Genomic DNA, 15883 nt, shown 5'->3' with positions numbered 1-15883 from the left:
TTTATATTCAGTTCTGTACATTACTTACTTGTACATTCTGTCAACTGAGGCATTGGGTCGCTTGAGTTCGCCTAAAGGAGTTCTGGAGATTGGACGGACAACACCTAAAACAAAAAACACAAGTACAATAAATAAGCATTATTAATTAAAAGTAAGGAAATCTATTTATCATAAGTAGGCTTTCAAGTAGAATAAAGCTTGATCAGAGTCACATGACTTGCTGCAGTTTTTGTTATTTGGGTTTTGATTTCAACTTTATTTAATCGTGTTGATCCACATAAAAAGGCTCCTACGTCAACGGGCTACGTCTGAGAGCGCAAAAATAGTCTGGGGGATTGAGAGTTGCACGGAAAACGGCAAAATCTCCTAAAGCCTGACGTTTCTCCATATTCCTCTATGTGCTGATCTGAAAGGCTAATTACAGAGCAGAGAAAATGCAGACCTTTGAAGTTGTGGTTTAAGCTACGCAAGGGAAGTGAAAGCAGACAGTGTATGACACGTTTTGTAAATCTGCTATAATCAAGCTACCTATAATGAAACTATTGCACTTTGGTGTCCAATCATGACTACCTTTACAATATTCTGACTGATAAAGACTAGAAATAACAGTATCAGTCTGTATTTAGCATTAGCATAATAGCTAGTGAAAGATAGTGTCAGCAAACTATAAAAAAAAACGCAAAAAAAAAACTGGACTGGATCTTGAATCTTAAAAGATTATTTCACCGAGGATTGGATGACAGTTACACAGATAACGTACCTGAAGTTTTAGCAGCCCAGGAGCGTCCAGCTTCGTTAAAAGCAGCAATCCCTCTGATGGTGGCACGCAGGATGCCCCATCGGAACATGGCAACGGGGTCCATGCCGATGAGCTGCCGCACAAATGCACGGTCGCTACTCCGCAACAACGCCACAATGTCTGGACGCATGTGGTCTGTGTTCTTTTCCCGGAAATCCTGGTGTGGTTGGACATGTGAAAAACATTACAAACTGCACCATGAGCTCATATTCACATAAGTGCATGTCTTCTCTGTCCGTCATCCTTACCTTGATTTGATATTTGACTTTCCCGGCAAAGTGTCGAATGACGAAGGCAGGCTCCATGACCGGTGTGGGGACAAAGTATTTGTTCCCCTGGTGCTGCTGCTTGAATTTGGCTAATAACGTCTCATCTGTGGCGTGGGGGAAGCTGCGGCACAGGTACAGAGCAAAGAAAATCGGAAAGAAGAAGTATGAATAGAAAGAGGAGAGGAGGTTTAAAGGGCAGCTTTAAATACATCAAAACAAACTCCATTCATACTCGCAGCCATAAAACATGAATGAAGCGGTGTGAATTATCTGTAGCTGTTCGTACTTGCTCTCCTCATCCAGCAGGTAGAGCAGGCCAGTGGGCTTCTTGCTGATGAGGTGGATACAGCCCACATTGTCTGTGTAGTCGATGTTATGCCAGGTAATTCCCTCTGCTTGGTACTCCTCCTGGATTTTGGATTATGAGTGAAATCAAGTCATGCAACTTCACTGCACCACTATATTCGATTTTTTTTAAATCGCATATGCTAAAATATAGCAGTGGTGTTTTCCAAGTCAGGTCAAGTTTGACTAAATCCCCAAATAGTCTAATATTCATCACCAAGAACTCTGAAGGATAAGATAAACTCGCTTGAACAAGCATGCAACTTTTTCTTCTTTTAGGAGATGAGGAAATACTTGGATGAGTCACCATTTAAACAGTCATTATTATAAACACAGAGCAGAGAGAAGAGAGTCTACATTTGGTGTACAGTTCAGTGTGTCATGTAAAAACGGCAAACGAAACAAGACCACTAACCTGCTCCAGATTGAAGATGTGGTGGTTAAAATAATACTGCAGCTGCTCGTTTGCATAGTTGATGCAGAACTGCTCGAAACTGTTAGTCTCGAAGTCCTCAAAGCCAAAAATGTCCAGGACACCGATAGACAAGCACTGGAAAATAAGAGCATGAACACCGACCGGACACTAATGAGGTGAGGAAAGGGGGATACACACTATATTTAATGATGAAGAGTGTTTTTTTTATGTTTTTGTGCTGATGTGGATGTGTGTGTTTTTCCTCACTGGAATAGATTCCTCCATATCTTTCTTGTTAAGAAGTGCGTGATTGATGCGTAGGACGATCCAGTCAAACAAGGCGCTGTACAGAGATTTGGCCATGGAGTCTCTGGCTGTGATAGCCTGATGGGAGAGGGGAAAGAAGGGATGATGCATACTGCATGGAATGAATGTAACAGTAGGAGAAGCAATGGTGCTGTTCTACAGACTGCTTTGGATCAGACTATATTACAAGAAAAGTCTGACGGAAGCTAACGTAAATTAAACACAAAGAGAAAAAAGAAAAAAAGGACGTGAGGCAAATAAAGTTGAACATTACAGAGTGACAGGAAGACGTAATCTAATATAGGTGTGGCGTCGATACAGAAGAAGAACAGGCAGCAATTAGTGTGTCGTTAGACACTGTTATAGTAATGACAGGTTGCAGTGATGTCTTCATGGCTGGTGACTACCTCAGAGTGACTGTAGGGGAGGATCAGCTTGTCGTTGACTGTCACCGTTTTCCTCTTTGTCAGTGCCTCAACCAGCAGCTCCTCTTTGACCTGAGAGGGGAATCCACACAGGTTATATCAGTGACAGCTACAGACACAGTGAAGTCTGAAGTCGCACACAGAAACACACACACGTTACCTTCAGCAGGTCAGAGAGCGTAGCCAGGACCTCTGGCGGTCCCACATCTAACCCCTCGTCTCGGCCTGTCGACTTCCTCCTGTAGGTCACGTTGCCCAGATACAAGATGGCCGACAGCACAGAGAAGATCCTGCAGCACAGTCACAGGAATAGTTTAAACTGAGAGCTGCAGTACAGTCATATGACAAACACACAAACAACGCTACACATGCTGTTCTTCAGGCTTAGCATGTGTTTATGCTCTAAAAAATAAAATGAATAGAAGCATTGTACGGAGTTGCGCACTGTCTCTGCGACATCAGCTCCTCTTCGCTCTAAAAACTTTGCTGGAATTGATATTTTTGGTAATTAGGCTCAACGCTCAGCCCGAAATAACCTCTATTTCCACGACTGAGTGGAAAAATGCTTCTGGATTTAATTTTCAACGCAATCCCTTCAACATGTCTGGAAGAAGATTACGTCTCTTTCCTGCATTACACACATACACTGTAGTAAACATGATCACGGATTCACTTACTGTTTCTTGGTGGCGGAAAGAAAGCCGACCATCTCCATCGCTTGCTGCAGCCTTTCGAAGTCGTGACGCAGATCTTCTTCATCTTCTATCTTAAAGTTTTGCTAAAAAGGAAAGGCAAACATTAGTGGGGATGTATAAAGAAAAGCACAAAATGGACACACAAGCAGGTGAAGAACAGATGTGAATGAAAAAGAGGACGAGAAAAGAAAGGGAGTGAGAGAACAAAGATAGCTTCATTAATATGCAGGACACATGTGAGCTGTAAGCTGGGAGGGTATACAGCAGCTTATTCAGAAACTTGACAGTCTTCATGAATACAGGGTCCACTCACAGTGAGTTACTGTGTTACCTTAAAAAGGTCAAATCGCCCACATGGAGGCTGTTTATATGACATAGAGCGACTTTAAAACGGTTGAATCTGATCCGACATGGGTAGCAGTACTGTACCTGCTTGAGGTAGAAGTATTCTTCAGGTGGCAGCAACTTGAACTCCCTCCTTTCCTCCTCTGAAGCTCCCAACAACAGGTAGTAAAACACGTGGTAGTTCCTGGAAAAACAACACACATCGTTCGCAAATCCTGTACTGCACACCAAGGTATTACTACAAGAAAATGTTCTTTAACCCGTGAACTCCATACTATTTTTCAAATCTCTCATTTCATCAGTTTCCCTGAAATTGGTTTAGTACTCACAGTGAATTATGGGGGTGTGAGATAAAATGTCTAAAATCTTTTAGACTGAGAACCACCGAAGAGTCATTTTTACCCCTCGTAGAAACAGCTGCATAATGCTGTGATCAACATTGACGCCACGCCTGGGTGCCTAGCAACATCCATTGTTTTATGTCTTTTGAAAAGCAAGCTGTCATATCACGAGCTGGAGCTAGATATATTTTTGATATTAGACTAGAGAGACAGATCTGGAAACATGAACCGGAGCAGAAGAAAGATAATTTCCCAGGAAGTTCTGGCCAAGTGGGAGAGTAAATCATACGGAGGAGTGATAAATCGGACATGTGTGAGGGAGAATCAGAGAGAAAGCGCTCTGTTTCTTTGTTTTATAGCATAACTGAAACAACACCCAGAACTTGTTTAACTTCTATGTAATGTTCATCTTCATTGCATGAATTGTTGTAGTTATCAGCTGATATGAGTTTCATGTTTATGGTCACAAATAAGGGCTAGATCTGATGATAAACCGAGAGTCAACACATAATAAGCTAATAGAAAGAAGGCTCGTGTTGAGTTTTCCACTCTGCTATCAGTGCAGGTAGGCAGACAGGCGGCACCGCTTTGTTGTAAAAGCACATGGGAGTAATGAGTTTCCACACTTATCACTAAGAAACAATGACATCATGCAGGAGTCACTCCCTGACTAGACAGGCAAGATGCGCTGTCAACAGCAACTGTAGGCTAGGTGATTAATAATACAGTGAGCAGGCTGTTTATAGCCTCAAGGTTACAGAGGCTGGCTTTAATATGGAAGGTGATTACATTTCCTAAACTAGCTGGGAAAATCTGGACAAGAAACAGAGTGAACAGAGTAACACTCGTCCAACTCGAAACAGCTAAATGTGTGCAAGACATCAACTGCTTCAGCTGAGCTGCTCAGCAGCAGATTGTGGTTTCACAGACTTTTACAGACCCATGAGAGTTTGTGTGTATCTTTATCTGCACAAATCTAAAAAAGGAAAGAAAAAGCTTGACTTGTGTAGGTAGAAAAAACACTTCCTGTGTCAATAAGAGATAAATCATTACCACTTCAAGGCTAAAGCTTTGACGTATCTACAGTGAACAGGGGAACAGTTCACAAAGTCGAGTTTTCTCACTGGTTTAAACCAGGGGAAATGTAAATGTGATGACTCATTCACCAGTCATATATACTGTCAATCAAATATGTGCTAATGGAGGATTTACTCACTCCTCCAACACTCACTCTATTTTTTTGATGACAAAATATTTGCATTATTTGCTTGCATATTAGTCACACAAGTAGCAACAGACCAGGTCTAGTCTGTAGTGAATGTCACAGTGAGTAACACAGACTTGACATGATGTAAAGAGAGCACGGTAAGTGAGGCGACCTCTCTCTTAGTCATTTGTTTGTACAGCAACAGTTAATCCTTAACTCACTCAGTCACTGGAGGTCACATTGAAATGAGGCAAACCATATGTACATAATCTAGCATTTAGGTGGCTCTTTCTGAATATGTAAGTACATATATGTAGAAGGACATGTAAGTCAAACACTAGAGAAACTGAAGAGTTCAGCTGAACTTCATATACAAACAACAGAGGCTCCTTGTGTTTGCACAGAGGGCCCCATGAAGGTCAGTTAGGGTGACGGGTCAAGACCCCTTCCTGCCAATCCTCACCTCTCGTTCTTCTCTCTGGAGACCAGCCGAGACTTCTCCAGGAGATACTTCTCCACCACGGCCCTGGAAGACAGAGAGAAAGAGAGAGGGTGGGGGGTGGAGTGGATGAGGATAAGAAAAAAGGGGAAGAAGAAAAACAATGAGGATGAATCACTTAACACCAAAGGTCACTCTGTCTGTGTGTGTGTGTGTGTGTGTGTGTGTGTGTGTGTGTGTGTGTGTGTGTGTGTGTGTGTTTTTAGGTCATATGTGAAAGTGGGCTGGAAGTAAAATAAAAAAATGAGGGGAGGAGCAGAAGGGGAAGTGAGGGCAGATGGTCGGAACAATCAAAGAATGAACAAAGTATTCAGATATGGTCTGACACACCACATAGCAACACACACGTCAACTTTGGCTTTAATTGATTCGAGATTATTGCATAGTCAGAACAGAGGAGACTGGAAGGTTACCACAGGAGTAGAGGTATGCTTTCAGACCACTGCAGTCATGAGATATGCACGCTATTGTAAAAGCAGTGGTATTTACCCACTACACCAGGCCAAGGCCATAAAGTTGTCTAAGTCAGATTTTATAAGTCAGAGTTGTTGTTTTTTTTTTTCTATCGCCAGGCAAAAACAACACTGACGCCAGTCCTCATTGCACACTAAGAATAGAGCTGTGCTGTGAGAAACAGTCCATATCTGCCCGAACTGCAGCTACAGACAAGTTAACTGAGGCCGAGTTCAAACATCTACTGTATAGATCTGCGAGTCTGAGTTCCCTTTATCTTTTTCTCTGAAACGTATGCACTGCATCTTGCAAGTGATTTGTTGTAGGCGCCACGGTCACAGACGCACTCGTAAATACTATTTAAGCTTAATAGACAAAGGGTAAGAATTCAAGCATGTTCACGATGTAGACACATAAAGATGTGTGAGATGTGACCGAGCTTTGTCGTGCACCATGAGTAACTGACAGGAATTCGGATCAGGCGGTCCTCGGAACCAGTTCCAACCGGTTCCAGGCATCAAAAATGCCAAAAAGGCATTTGAGACATCTATGAACATACAGAAATACACACCACGTGGGCTTTTACTGCTTAATGATGCTTCTTGAAAAACATAAGCAGAAGTCCCAAAAAAAGAGGAACCAGAGCTGCTTGTACTGTATGTGAACAGTATTTCTAAATATTCTTGTACATGTGGATGTAAATTCTTTCAGCGAAACGGTGTCACAGCTCAGTTCACCATCAGTTTAGTGAATTTACATTATAATATATACAGATCGTGTTTGTAATTGTATTTTTCTGAGCACCAGATGAATGAATGAAAGGTCAGCATAGGCTCTCTAAAAGCTAGAATCAGTCTTATCTGCGTATATGAGCTGATACAATGACAAACACGCGGGAATGTTGACAGGAATGTTTCAGATAAGTACAGAGAAGGCGGCTGGCATGTCAGCTATACTGTTTATCTGACAGCAAATATCTCAGGGTGTAAGAGAAGTCTCACAGCACATACATACATACATGCATGCAGTACTCAGATATCGTTCACCTCCATTTTATACCTCCTCCGATGTGTGTGTTTTCTTTTTCACTCAGAGCTCACTGAGGATGGATTAGCCGAACAGAGACCCACACACAGAGCGAGAGAGAGAGAGAGGGAGAGCGTAAAAATATCCCGTCTGTCAGTTAGTCAGTCCGCTCCGAAAGCAGAGCAGAGTGGAACAGCAGCCTTCCCTTTGTTAATCTCCTCTATTGACTGTCTGAATGGCTGCCACTGGAGATGGAGAGATAGACAGGCAGCCTTTGTTAGTTCTACAGAGAAGAGCTGCGGTGCTACTCAGAGTCCAACACTGAAGCAGGAGGCTTACACCAGCGCGTGAACTATGCAAAATGTTTTAGTTCTAATACGTTTATAGTTTTTGTCATAGTGGGTTCACTTTGTAGCACAGAAAAAGCATCAGCCAGCTAAAACCAACAATCCTGATTGGATTACAGAGCATTCTCTGCGTAAGCAATTCAATAGAGCGTGATGAGACCTGGTGCCATTAGGGGATAATCAGGTTGGTGTTTCCCCACTTACTGTGAAGCCGAACAGCTGTCGCCACGGGCATTTACATGTTTCAAATCAGATTTTATAATGAGTAAAAAAACTTGCGCATAGACAACCAGTGTTAGAAATCACATCCTGTTAAGCCTTTAGTCTGAACATTGCAGTCGTTCAGCTTCTGACTCCACCCTATTGTAGCATAGCATGTTGTGTGTTTTTTTTTTTTTTTTTTTTTTTTAAAGACGCTGCATTGAGCAGCTGTTCCTCTCTCCTGATGGGGAAATGAGGAAGTCACCAGACTTTGATGCAGTACCTAACCAGAGTCTGACTGCTGAGAAAAAGGAAGGACATGCTAGTGGTTGAAAGTTTCAGGAAACACACAAAAACAATTATTGAAATGTCCATGTATGGTTTTGTGCCGCTGATTAAGGCAACGTGGAATTGACTGTGTCAAACACACACACACACACACACACGTACAAAAACACACACATGAACCTGCTGTTAATTACTCACCCTCTGACCACTCCACTCTCCAGGTAATTCACCTGGATGAATTTACCAAAGCGGCTGGAGTTGTTGTTGTGCGCTGTCTTGGCGTTCCCAAAGGCCTGACAGAGAGAACAAGAGAGGACAAAGACACAGGGTAAGTTTAAAAGGTTTAAAGTTAAAAACACACAGTGCATCACCAAATCAACAAACAAGATTAATGCAATATCACTATGGTCGTGTTTCGTCACAGTTTCTCTTGATCTTTTCCTCGAGGTAGCTGCTTTGTTTCACTTTTCTTTCTGCCACGTCAAGGACAACAACACTTCAAAACACAGAGAGGGAGACAAAATGAATGCTTGACTGTTTTGCGACAGACTTGAAGACCACATCACGTCTGATTTTAATGGTCTGAAGTTGTGACACGTTTGGTCGTAATCGTGCAGCCAGAAACTCAACTGTGACATTTGTTTCTAACCTTATATGGAGGTGCTATTGGGTGCAACACAATCTGGGAGTGCACCTTCAAGAAAACTCATCTATCAGCGCCAGAGGTTGAAAACAAAAACAACAAATCTCCATGACAACAAAGAAAATAAGTAGTCGAGGGGTTAAAGTTTGTTTTTAATCAGCAGCTGAGACCGCAAAAGAGAGTTGGACTGAGTGAGTGAGTGTGTGTGCATGCTTGTGTGTTTGTATATGTTGGGGGGTCTTAAAAGGGGGCGAGCATCTGCAGCTCGTTGTCCCCTCTTGCCCTCCTCTCACTTTCCCCATCCATCTCTTTCTTTTCTTTCCTCCAAGAACTTTTCCTTCATTCTCTTGTTCGCTGTGTATCTGTGTGTGTGTGTGAGAGGGTAAAAGAGAGAGAGCATAGGTCAGTGATGATAAATGAGGTTGCCGTTCTGTATAGCAGCCTCACACCAGGAAGAAACAGGAAGAGAGGACGAGGATTTCTCCCCAGGCATGATGCTAACCCAGCCCAGAGGCACACATAGCCCAGCCACCGTGCCTCGCTGAGGGGCCCTGTTTATTGCATTGACACGGTAACAGAATAGCACTCTTCTTTTCTTCATGATGCACATGCTCACATGGTTACAGATAGACACACACACACACACTCGCTAAACAAAAGACCACCGCAGGGGAAGTTGATTCCTTGCATGTTAAATAGGAGCCACATTGTATCTTCCAAAGGAGTTGTGGGGTCGATTTGATACAGTGGTCTTGGGGCTGATTTGAGATTCCTTAGGATGAACTGTGACCTATTTGCATTTCTGCTGCTCAAGTAGACCAGTTATCTATTAGAGCTCTTCTTGTCTCACTAAAACGGATCTTCTTTTCCATCTACTTTCATTTTTTTCCTCACCAAAACCATCAAACCAAACTGTGGTTCTAAAACATTTTTTAACACCTGAAGGAAGTATGAGGCAATAGCTGCTGCCTGTTGATGATGATGAAAGAGATGCAGTTATCAGTCGTGTCTTATCCGTGACCAGAATTCTCTATCTTCAGCCTAACCTGGACTTGCTCAGGCAAGGCTCCTATCCACCCACTGGTCTGACTGCTCTCCCTTTTCATACCTGTGTGCATGTTTGTTTGTATGGTTAGCATGCCAGTATATAAACATGCAAAATTATATGCTTACTTATCCAGATATCAACTCTGTCTAAACCGCACAATGCTATCATGTCCGTTCGAGGTTTGTGGGTCAGTAAGTGTGTTTTGGCACTGATACTCCAAAGTGTCTCACTGCTCAATGCTGCCCACTGTGCCTTGTACTGTTCGGATCACCCCCACCTTTGCAGCCAAGAGCACAAAACCCTGGGAAATCTCTGCAAAGCCCAGGCCGCTGCGCCATGGAGGGAATGCTAAACATGTCACAGCATCTTTCGTATTCGAACTTGCCCATGAATAAACGATCTGATTGGCTGGAATGCTCAGCAGGTATGGGGAAGCGGAGTGACTGCTTGTCAAACCATGTCCTTGAAAAGACGTGGCCTAATCTGCATTCTCACGAGATAGGGGTTGCTCTTGAGACATTTATGAAAGGAAAACAAGGAAGAGAGAGTGAGAAGAAGGGAAATAAAGACAGAGACGGAGACAGAAAGGCTGTCTGCACGTTGTGGGTATGTATATCCAGTGATCATTTCATGACGTACAATGCTGTCTTAAATGATTCCTCTCTGCGGTGGGAAGACTTCTGGCAACCCGCTCTCCTGTACATTTCCACTTCTACAGAAGAAGACCTACCCGAATGAAGTCTCACATCCCTATTCAGCCCCCTCACACACACACACTACAATAATGCAGTTTAAGAGTCGTTTGTCTCAACAAGCAAACGAGGCAGAGATGAGAAAGCATAAATTATATACTTTAAAAAGACATCAAATGTCAGCTCTAGTATAAACTTGTACAAACATGAGTAATCTGTATAAGAAAACGGTCTGGTGCTGTATACAAGATTAGATGTTCACGGAAACGACAAATTCAAATATGCTGTTTACTCACTTTACGTGCTGTGACTTCCCAACTTAGTGTAGTAACGCCTATAAGTTGCTTCTATGATGATCTGAGAGAGTTTGTAGCATTACTTACACAAGGTTAACATCTAAACTAATAGCAAGAATCAGTAAAAACTTACAGCTGGTGCTTGGGTACTAGGCCTTTTATTGCTGTAACACTGAGGCATTGCTGCATCCTTTAAAGTCTAGCTGCTCAAAAGAGCTTCAGTTAAACGTTTCCACGGACGCTGCCAAGGCCCTGACACTGACACCTCACTACAGCATGGATACACTCACAAAAGGACTCTAAATAGTCCAACTGCCACAAAGACAGTTCCCACATTCTCAGAGGGCAACGGCAGGCGCTCACTGAAAAATTCATCAAACCTCTCACTCATCCAGCTACACGCACAACTATACCAGTCATGTTCTTTAAATTAAACTCAAGTGCATACACTCTTCTTCCTAAACCAAGCGGCAATCTAATTAACTATATAATCAATGGTAGCTGTGATGTTGAGGGGGAAAACACTGATGGACAAAATAAACACTGTTTGTTGTGTATGAATGTGAAAAATGCTTCAGCTCGATCACATGATGTTGGCAGTGACTGAATGCAACCACGTCTCTACACAGTTCCTCCTCTATGCTTGGCCTTGCTTCAAGCCGCCACTATATCCCATCAACTACACTTAAACCCCTCGACTGAATTGTAAACAAAGAATTGATTCTTTGATGTACAATAATGGCGTCAATAGCACTCAGAGGGTCTGTTGCTTCGATTCAATATCAGAAAACTGAACTACTTTATGAATTCCCTGTAGCAAAGGTCAGAAACAAATAAGATTTATAAACTCTTCATTTGTGGAACAGAATGACGGGACATAGCTATAAAGGTGCTGGATGATTTATATGCAGATGATTTACACATAGGGATTTTTGTGCTTAAAGGATTATGAGATCAATCAATTAGCCCATCAAATATTATATTAATATTAATACAAATACTGTAAAATATTTGCTTGTTTTAGCATCACAAATGTGGGATTTTGCTTTTCAGCCTAAGTACTGTTTATATATGATATCATGCTATGGAGCGGACAAGTTTGAGCCGGGTTTGGTTACTTGTCTGTACACGTGCTTGCATATGTACGAATGTTTGAATATGATGACGATTTTTCACTATTTCATAATCAACAGATCAACTGATAATGACAAAAACGGTTAGCCGCAGCCCTAAACGATTCACAGATTTGTCGACAGACAACATATACATGAAGATCAGTGTGTTTCTGTGTTCTGCTTCAAGTGATAACAAAGCCATGAATCCTAACACAGTCAAGCTTGTATGAAAGGCCAGTTATCACATGACGGCAACACAGCAGTAAGTCGACGTCAACTGAAAACAAACAAACTTATGTGGGATGACAGCATAGTGGAAATAAAGTGCTGGAAAAAAACCTAATCGCTTCAGTATGCAACAGTTGAATGTAATAGATTATCATGTTTTATTATTAGCAAAGGCTGGAAAGCAGTTCAGACACTTCCACGCACTGACTTTAAGGTGAACGCTACACTCTGCCCAACTGCCCAGGGGATCAACAGAACAATGTAAACGCTATCAACTTAATCACAATTACGCAAATGCTAAATGACATTGGACGAATAAAACGAACCAATGAATACAGTAGAAAACTTGACACTTGAGGTTTTTCTTTATCACTCATTAATCTAGTGCAAGATTTCAGCAATGCTCAGCTTTAAGCATGTTTAGTCTGAACATGGCAGACCACAGGGGGATTTCAACATGAAGTGTATGCATCATGCGCGATGTCACAACTGAGAACTCACTGCACTATTGAACATAAGGCAATAACATTAGCACCGGTAACACTAATAATCTTGGGCAGTTGCGAACAGACTGTTGTAGAAGGTCTTACTGCGTTCATAGCCTGAAATCTGTTCAAGGTTTTGGACTAAATCAGACAATAAACCTGCTATTTACCCAAATGTCTTACTTGTTAAATTATAGCCATCTGTACAGTGTGTATGATTTTTGATGCTTATATTTGCTCAAATAAGTTGGTCCATATTTGTATTTGACATGGGTCATTTACACGTCAAACCATCCGCAGTTTTACAGTAAAATCAGCCTCATTTGTGACCTTGGCACTCGATATGTTAGTCTGTGACTGTCACATAGACTTCTCAACGTACAAACATTATTTTTTCATCTGTTATCCGGCAAAAGTTTGCATCTCCAAACGGTATTTTCGTGATTTTACAGGTGCTTGCTGTCTGCCTGCCAATCTCCGCAGATTGTACCCGGCTTTTCAGCAACACCAGCACGACCACCAGCGTCCACTGTTCCATGGAAAGATGTTCTCAAAATTACATTTGAAGATGCAAACTGTTGCTGGATAACTGGTAAAAAAAAATAATAATAATAATGTTGCACTCCCCTCCAAGGTTACTGCTGTCTAAGTTGCAGAATAACAAACATATGGAGTACAGAGGTCACAGATGGGACAGAAAGCCTTGCTGTCAAAACACCTGTTTAAAGTCACCTCATCATCCAGAACCTCATTTAGCGCCACCCTATTTATGCAGAGTTTACAGAACTGCTTTAGATATTTTCAGTGTTTTCATGAAACGTCTAAATTATTTGGTCTACCGTCTGTGTGCGCACAGAACAGTTTGGAGTGATGAAGATGTAAAAATGAAGAGGTTGAAATAGTTAGAATAAGTTTTCGAGCACCAGTTTTGCTCTTCTTGTGGTCTGGTGTTTTAACAGATTGGAGTCATTTCAAGCAGCTCCACCCATGTCTACATGGGTACCACATCAAACCTCAGCTTGTGGTGTGGTCAGAGTACCATGAATAGACCCTGAAGTGGACAGCAGCATGTTGCTCCATGTAAGCTGTATTTGGCTTGTAAGGAAGAGCATATTCTAGCCTTTAATATGTTTCTGACTAGTATGATTACAGTAAGGCCTTTGTATACTGCAAATATGTGTGTGTGTGTATGTGTATGAAATGAATGAGACATGAGCATGACGCAGTGACTTCAACTCAGTAATGCCAGCTTTTCCCAGACTCATACACAATGCCACCCAGCTTGACCAAATATAGCTGAGGAATAAAAGAGGTGCAACCCATAACTAGGAGATAAACAATGGATCAGCAGACAGAATGGCCAGCTACTCCTCTGCACTTCCTGTACAACAATACAATACTTTGGTGTATCCACGCCCCTCAAGCTAACCCCCCTCCCTCCCTGGGCAAACGGCAGAGAGAACTACTGCCATTACTTCCCGCGTCGTAGCTGCTTCCTGTCAAAAAGGGTTCCGGATGATAGGAACTTCCTGTCTGAAGTGGTGAGACACAGTGGCATGGAGGAGGCTGGGGACTTAGAAGGGACTTATTTAACAACTAGGGGGGTTAGGCTTTAGTTAACAAGCTATATATTATCTCACTGACTGGTCTGGAGGTAATTTTCTCCTCACCAACTAACATCAGTGACTGGTTGGGAGAGTTAAAAGGTTACATCAGAAGCTTTTTATGTTGACATATGAGCAAGAAACCTTGTTGTTATCTAGTATACTTCAAACCTATTTTAGGAATATCAATATTTATTTAAACAGCCTTATGATAAATACACAGGGACAAGAAAAAAACTTGATAGGTATTTCCCAACAATTAACACTTAACTCTTAACACTTAACTCCAATATATTTCCTGCCATGTGTCAGCCAACTCTGCAACAGAGCATTAAGATTAAAAGACAACAGAGACACCAAAAGAACCACATAACAGAAGAACCGGTCAGACCAGTTTACAAGTGAAATACGTATTTGAGCTGGTGAGCTGTTCTGAAGGTGGAAGGCCTGATTTAAAAAAAAGGACAATCTCTCCTTTACCTGTATTATTTTCAAGACAAAAGAAGGACATTTAAAGAATAGAATATAGAATAGAAAGAAGTGGTACAATGAATAAAAGTAGGACAGCGGTTTTCCCACATGGTTTCAGGTTGGGGCCATTCAATATGCCAGCAACACGGCGCACAGTACAGATCACAGTCTAGTACCACAAACGATGATCTCATCTCCTCAAAATGTGTGACCCTGGTCTCAAGACCTCCCCTATAGCTAGAGGATACACACAGAATGCAAACACACACACACACATTTTCCATTACTGTAACCCGATCTGCTTCCAGGACCAAAAAAAAAAAATGCGTCCATTTTGCTACACGTATCTAAAAATAGAAACACTGCACTCCACATATAATTGAATAAGGCAGTGTTATCAGGAAGGACCCACAAGAGGTAGAGCATTTGTGTGAAGAGAAACTGCAGGGAACATAATTCAGAAGAATTATTGCTTCCTCTGTAAAGTGACTTTTGTTTCATGTCAGCCATCTTATGAGTGTGCTGCAAAAAGCTGGCGGGTGTTGTCAAAACAGAATCTTTTCCTATAAACTAACTAGGAGGGTGTCTTGGAAACATGTTAAAAGCAACTGCCTCCTCTTGTGCTTCAACGTTTCTGGGTAAAATGTAAATTTAGATGCAATAATGCTGCCAGGGAGGAAATGCGCAGCTGTTCAATAGCCACGATGATTGACGGACTGGTCACAGATGGAATACTACTTCCACTTCCTCCGCTGACCAGGCCACCAAAGACCGAACCCGTCTCTCTGTCTGCCTCTGCAACCACAGTTAACACACACACACACACACACGCACACACATGCACACACTACATTCTGGGAGTGAACAGCAGAGTGGCAATGTGTCTGCCAAAGGGACCAAAACTCTGCTGATGGAGGGGAAAATCTCCTCATCCCCCTCACTCCCCCTTCTCTCAATCAGCCGTCCAGAACCAAAGACTCTGACAGACTGACACACATCAAGGGACCAACGCTGCACGTATTCAAATGCATCTGAAAGCAGCAGCAGTTGTGTGAGTGGAGGCTCCAGTAGTGAGTCAGAGGGTCGCTGAGACGACAGAGACGTGATAGATGATGGATGAATCCGCCGTGCCTGCAAGTTGTTGTGGCAGCTCACCCCTGTGTTCTTGCCATTAAGGCTAAAGCCAATCGCTTGTGGCCAGGTCTCTCGGTTTAATTTAGTTTTCTTTCATAGTATTATAGTCCTCCAGTGAATATACTTTCACAGATCAGGGGTTCAGCACCGTTTTGTACTTTGTATAAATCGCATTCCACGTACAGCTTTTCTGGCTAAAGGTCTAT

The 15883-nt window shown here is 42.2% G+C and overlaps 1 protein-coding gene across 11 annotated transcripts in view; it reads right to left on the bottom strand.

The window, feature by feature from the left end:
- myo9b (myosin IXB) overlaps positions 1-15883 on the bottom strand; it is a 52550-nt gene that overhangs the window by 14466 nt on the left and 22201 nt on the right. For all 11 annotated transcript variants that reach the window (XM_027289951.1, XM_027289952.1, XM_027289953.1 and 8 more), the window contains 12 exons: positions 8160-8254; positions 5611-5673; positions 3684-3783; positions 3237-3337; positions 2720-2849; positions 2542-2631; positions 2096-2212; positions 1829-1963; positions 1355-1476; positions 1048-1189; positions 761-956; positions 29-104 (listed from right to left, as the gene is read on the bottom strand). In XM_027289951.1, the coding sequence (XP_027145752.1) occupies positions 29-104; positions 761-956; positions 1048-1189; positions 1355-1476; positions 1829-1963; positions 2096-2212; positions 2542-2631; positions 2720-2849; positions 3237-3337; positions 3684-3783; positions 5611-5673; positions 8160-8254 (1367 nt within the window). The remainder of the gene's footprint in view (positions 1-28; positions 105-760; positions 957-1047; positions 1190-1354; positions 1477-1828; positions 1964-2095; positions 2213-2541; positions 2632-2719; positions 2850-3236; positions 3338-3683; positions 3784-5610; positions 5674-8159; positions 8255-15883) is intronic.

Source organism: Larimichthys crocea, chromosome XVII (genome assembly GCF_000972845.2).
Source record: "Larimichthys crocea isolate SSNF chromosome XVII, L_crocea_2.0, whole genome shotgun sequence".
NCBI lineage: Eukaryota > Metazoa > Chordata > Actinopteri > Sciaenidae > Larimichthys > Larimichthys crocea.
Note: the sequence above shows the minus strand (reverse complement) of the source record. Positions and strands in the feature narration are given on the sequence as shown.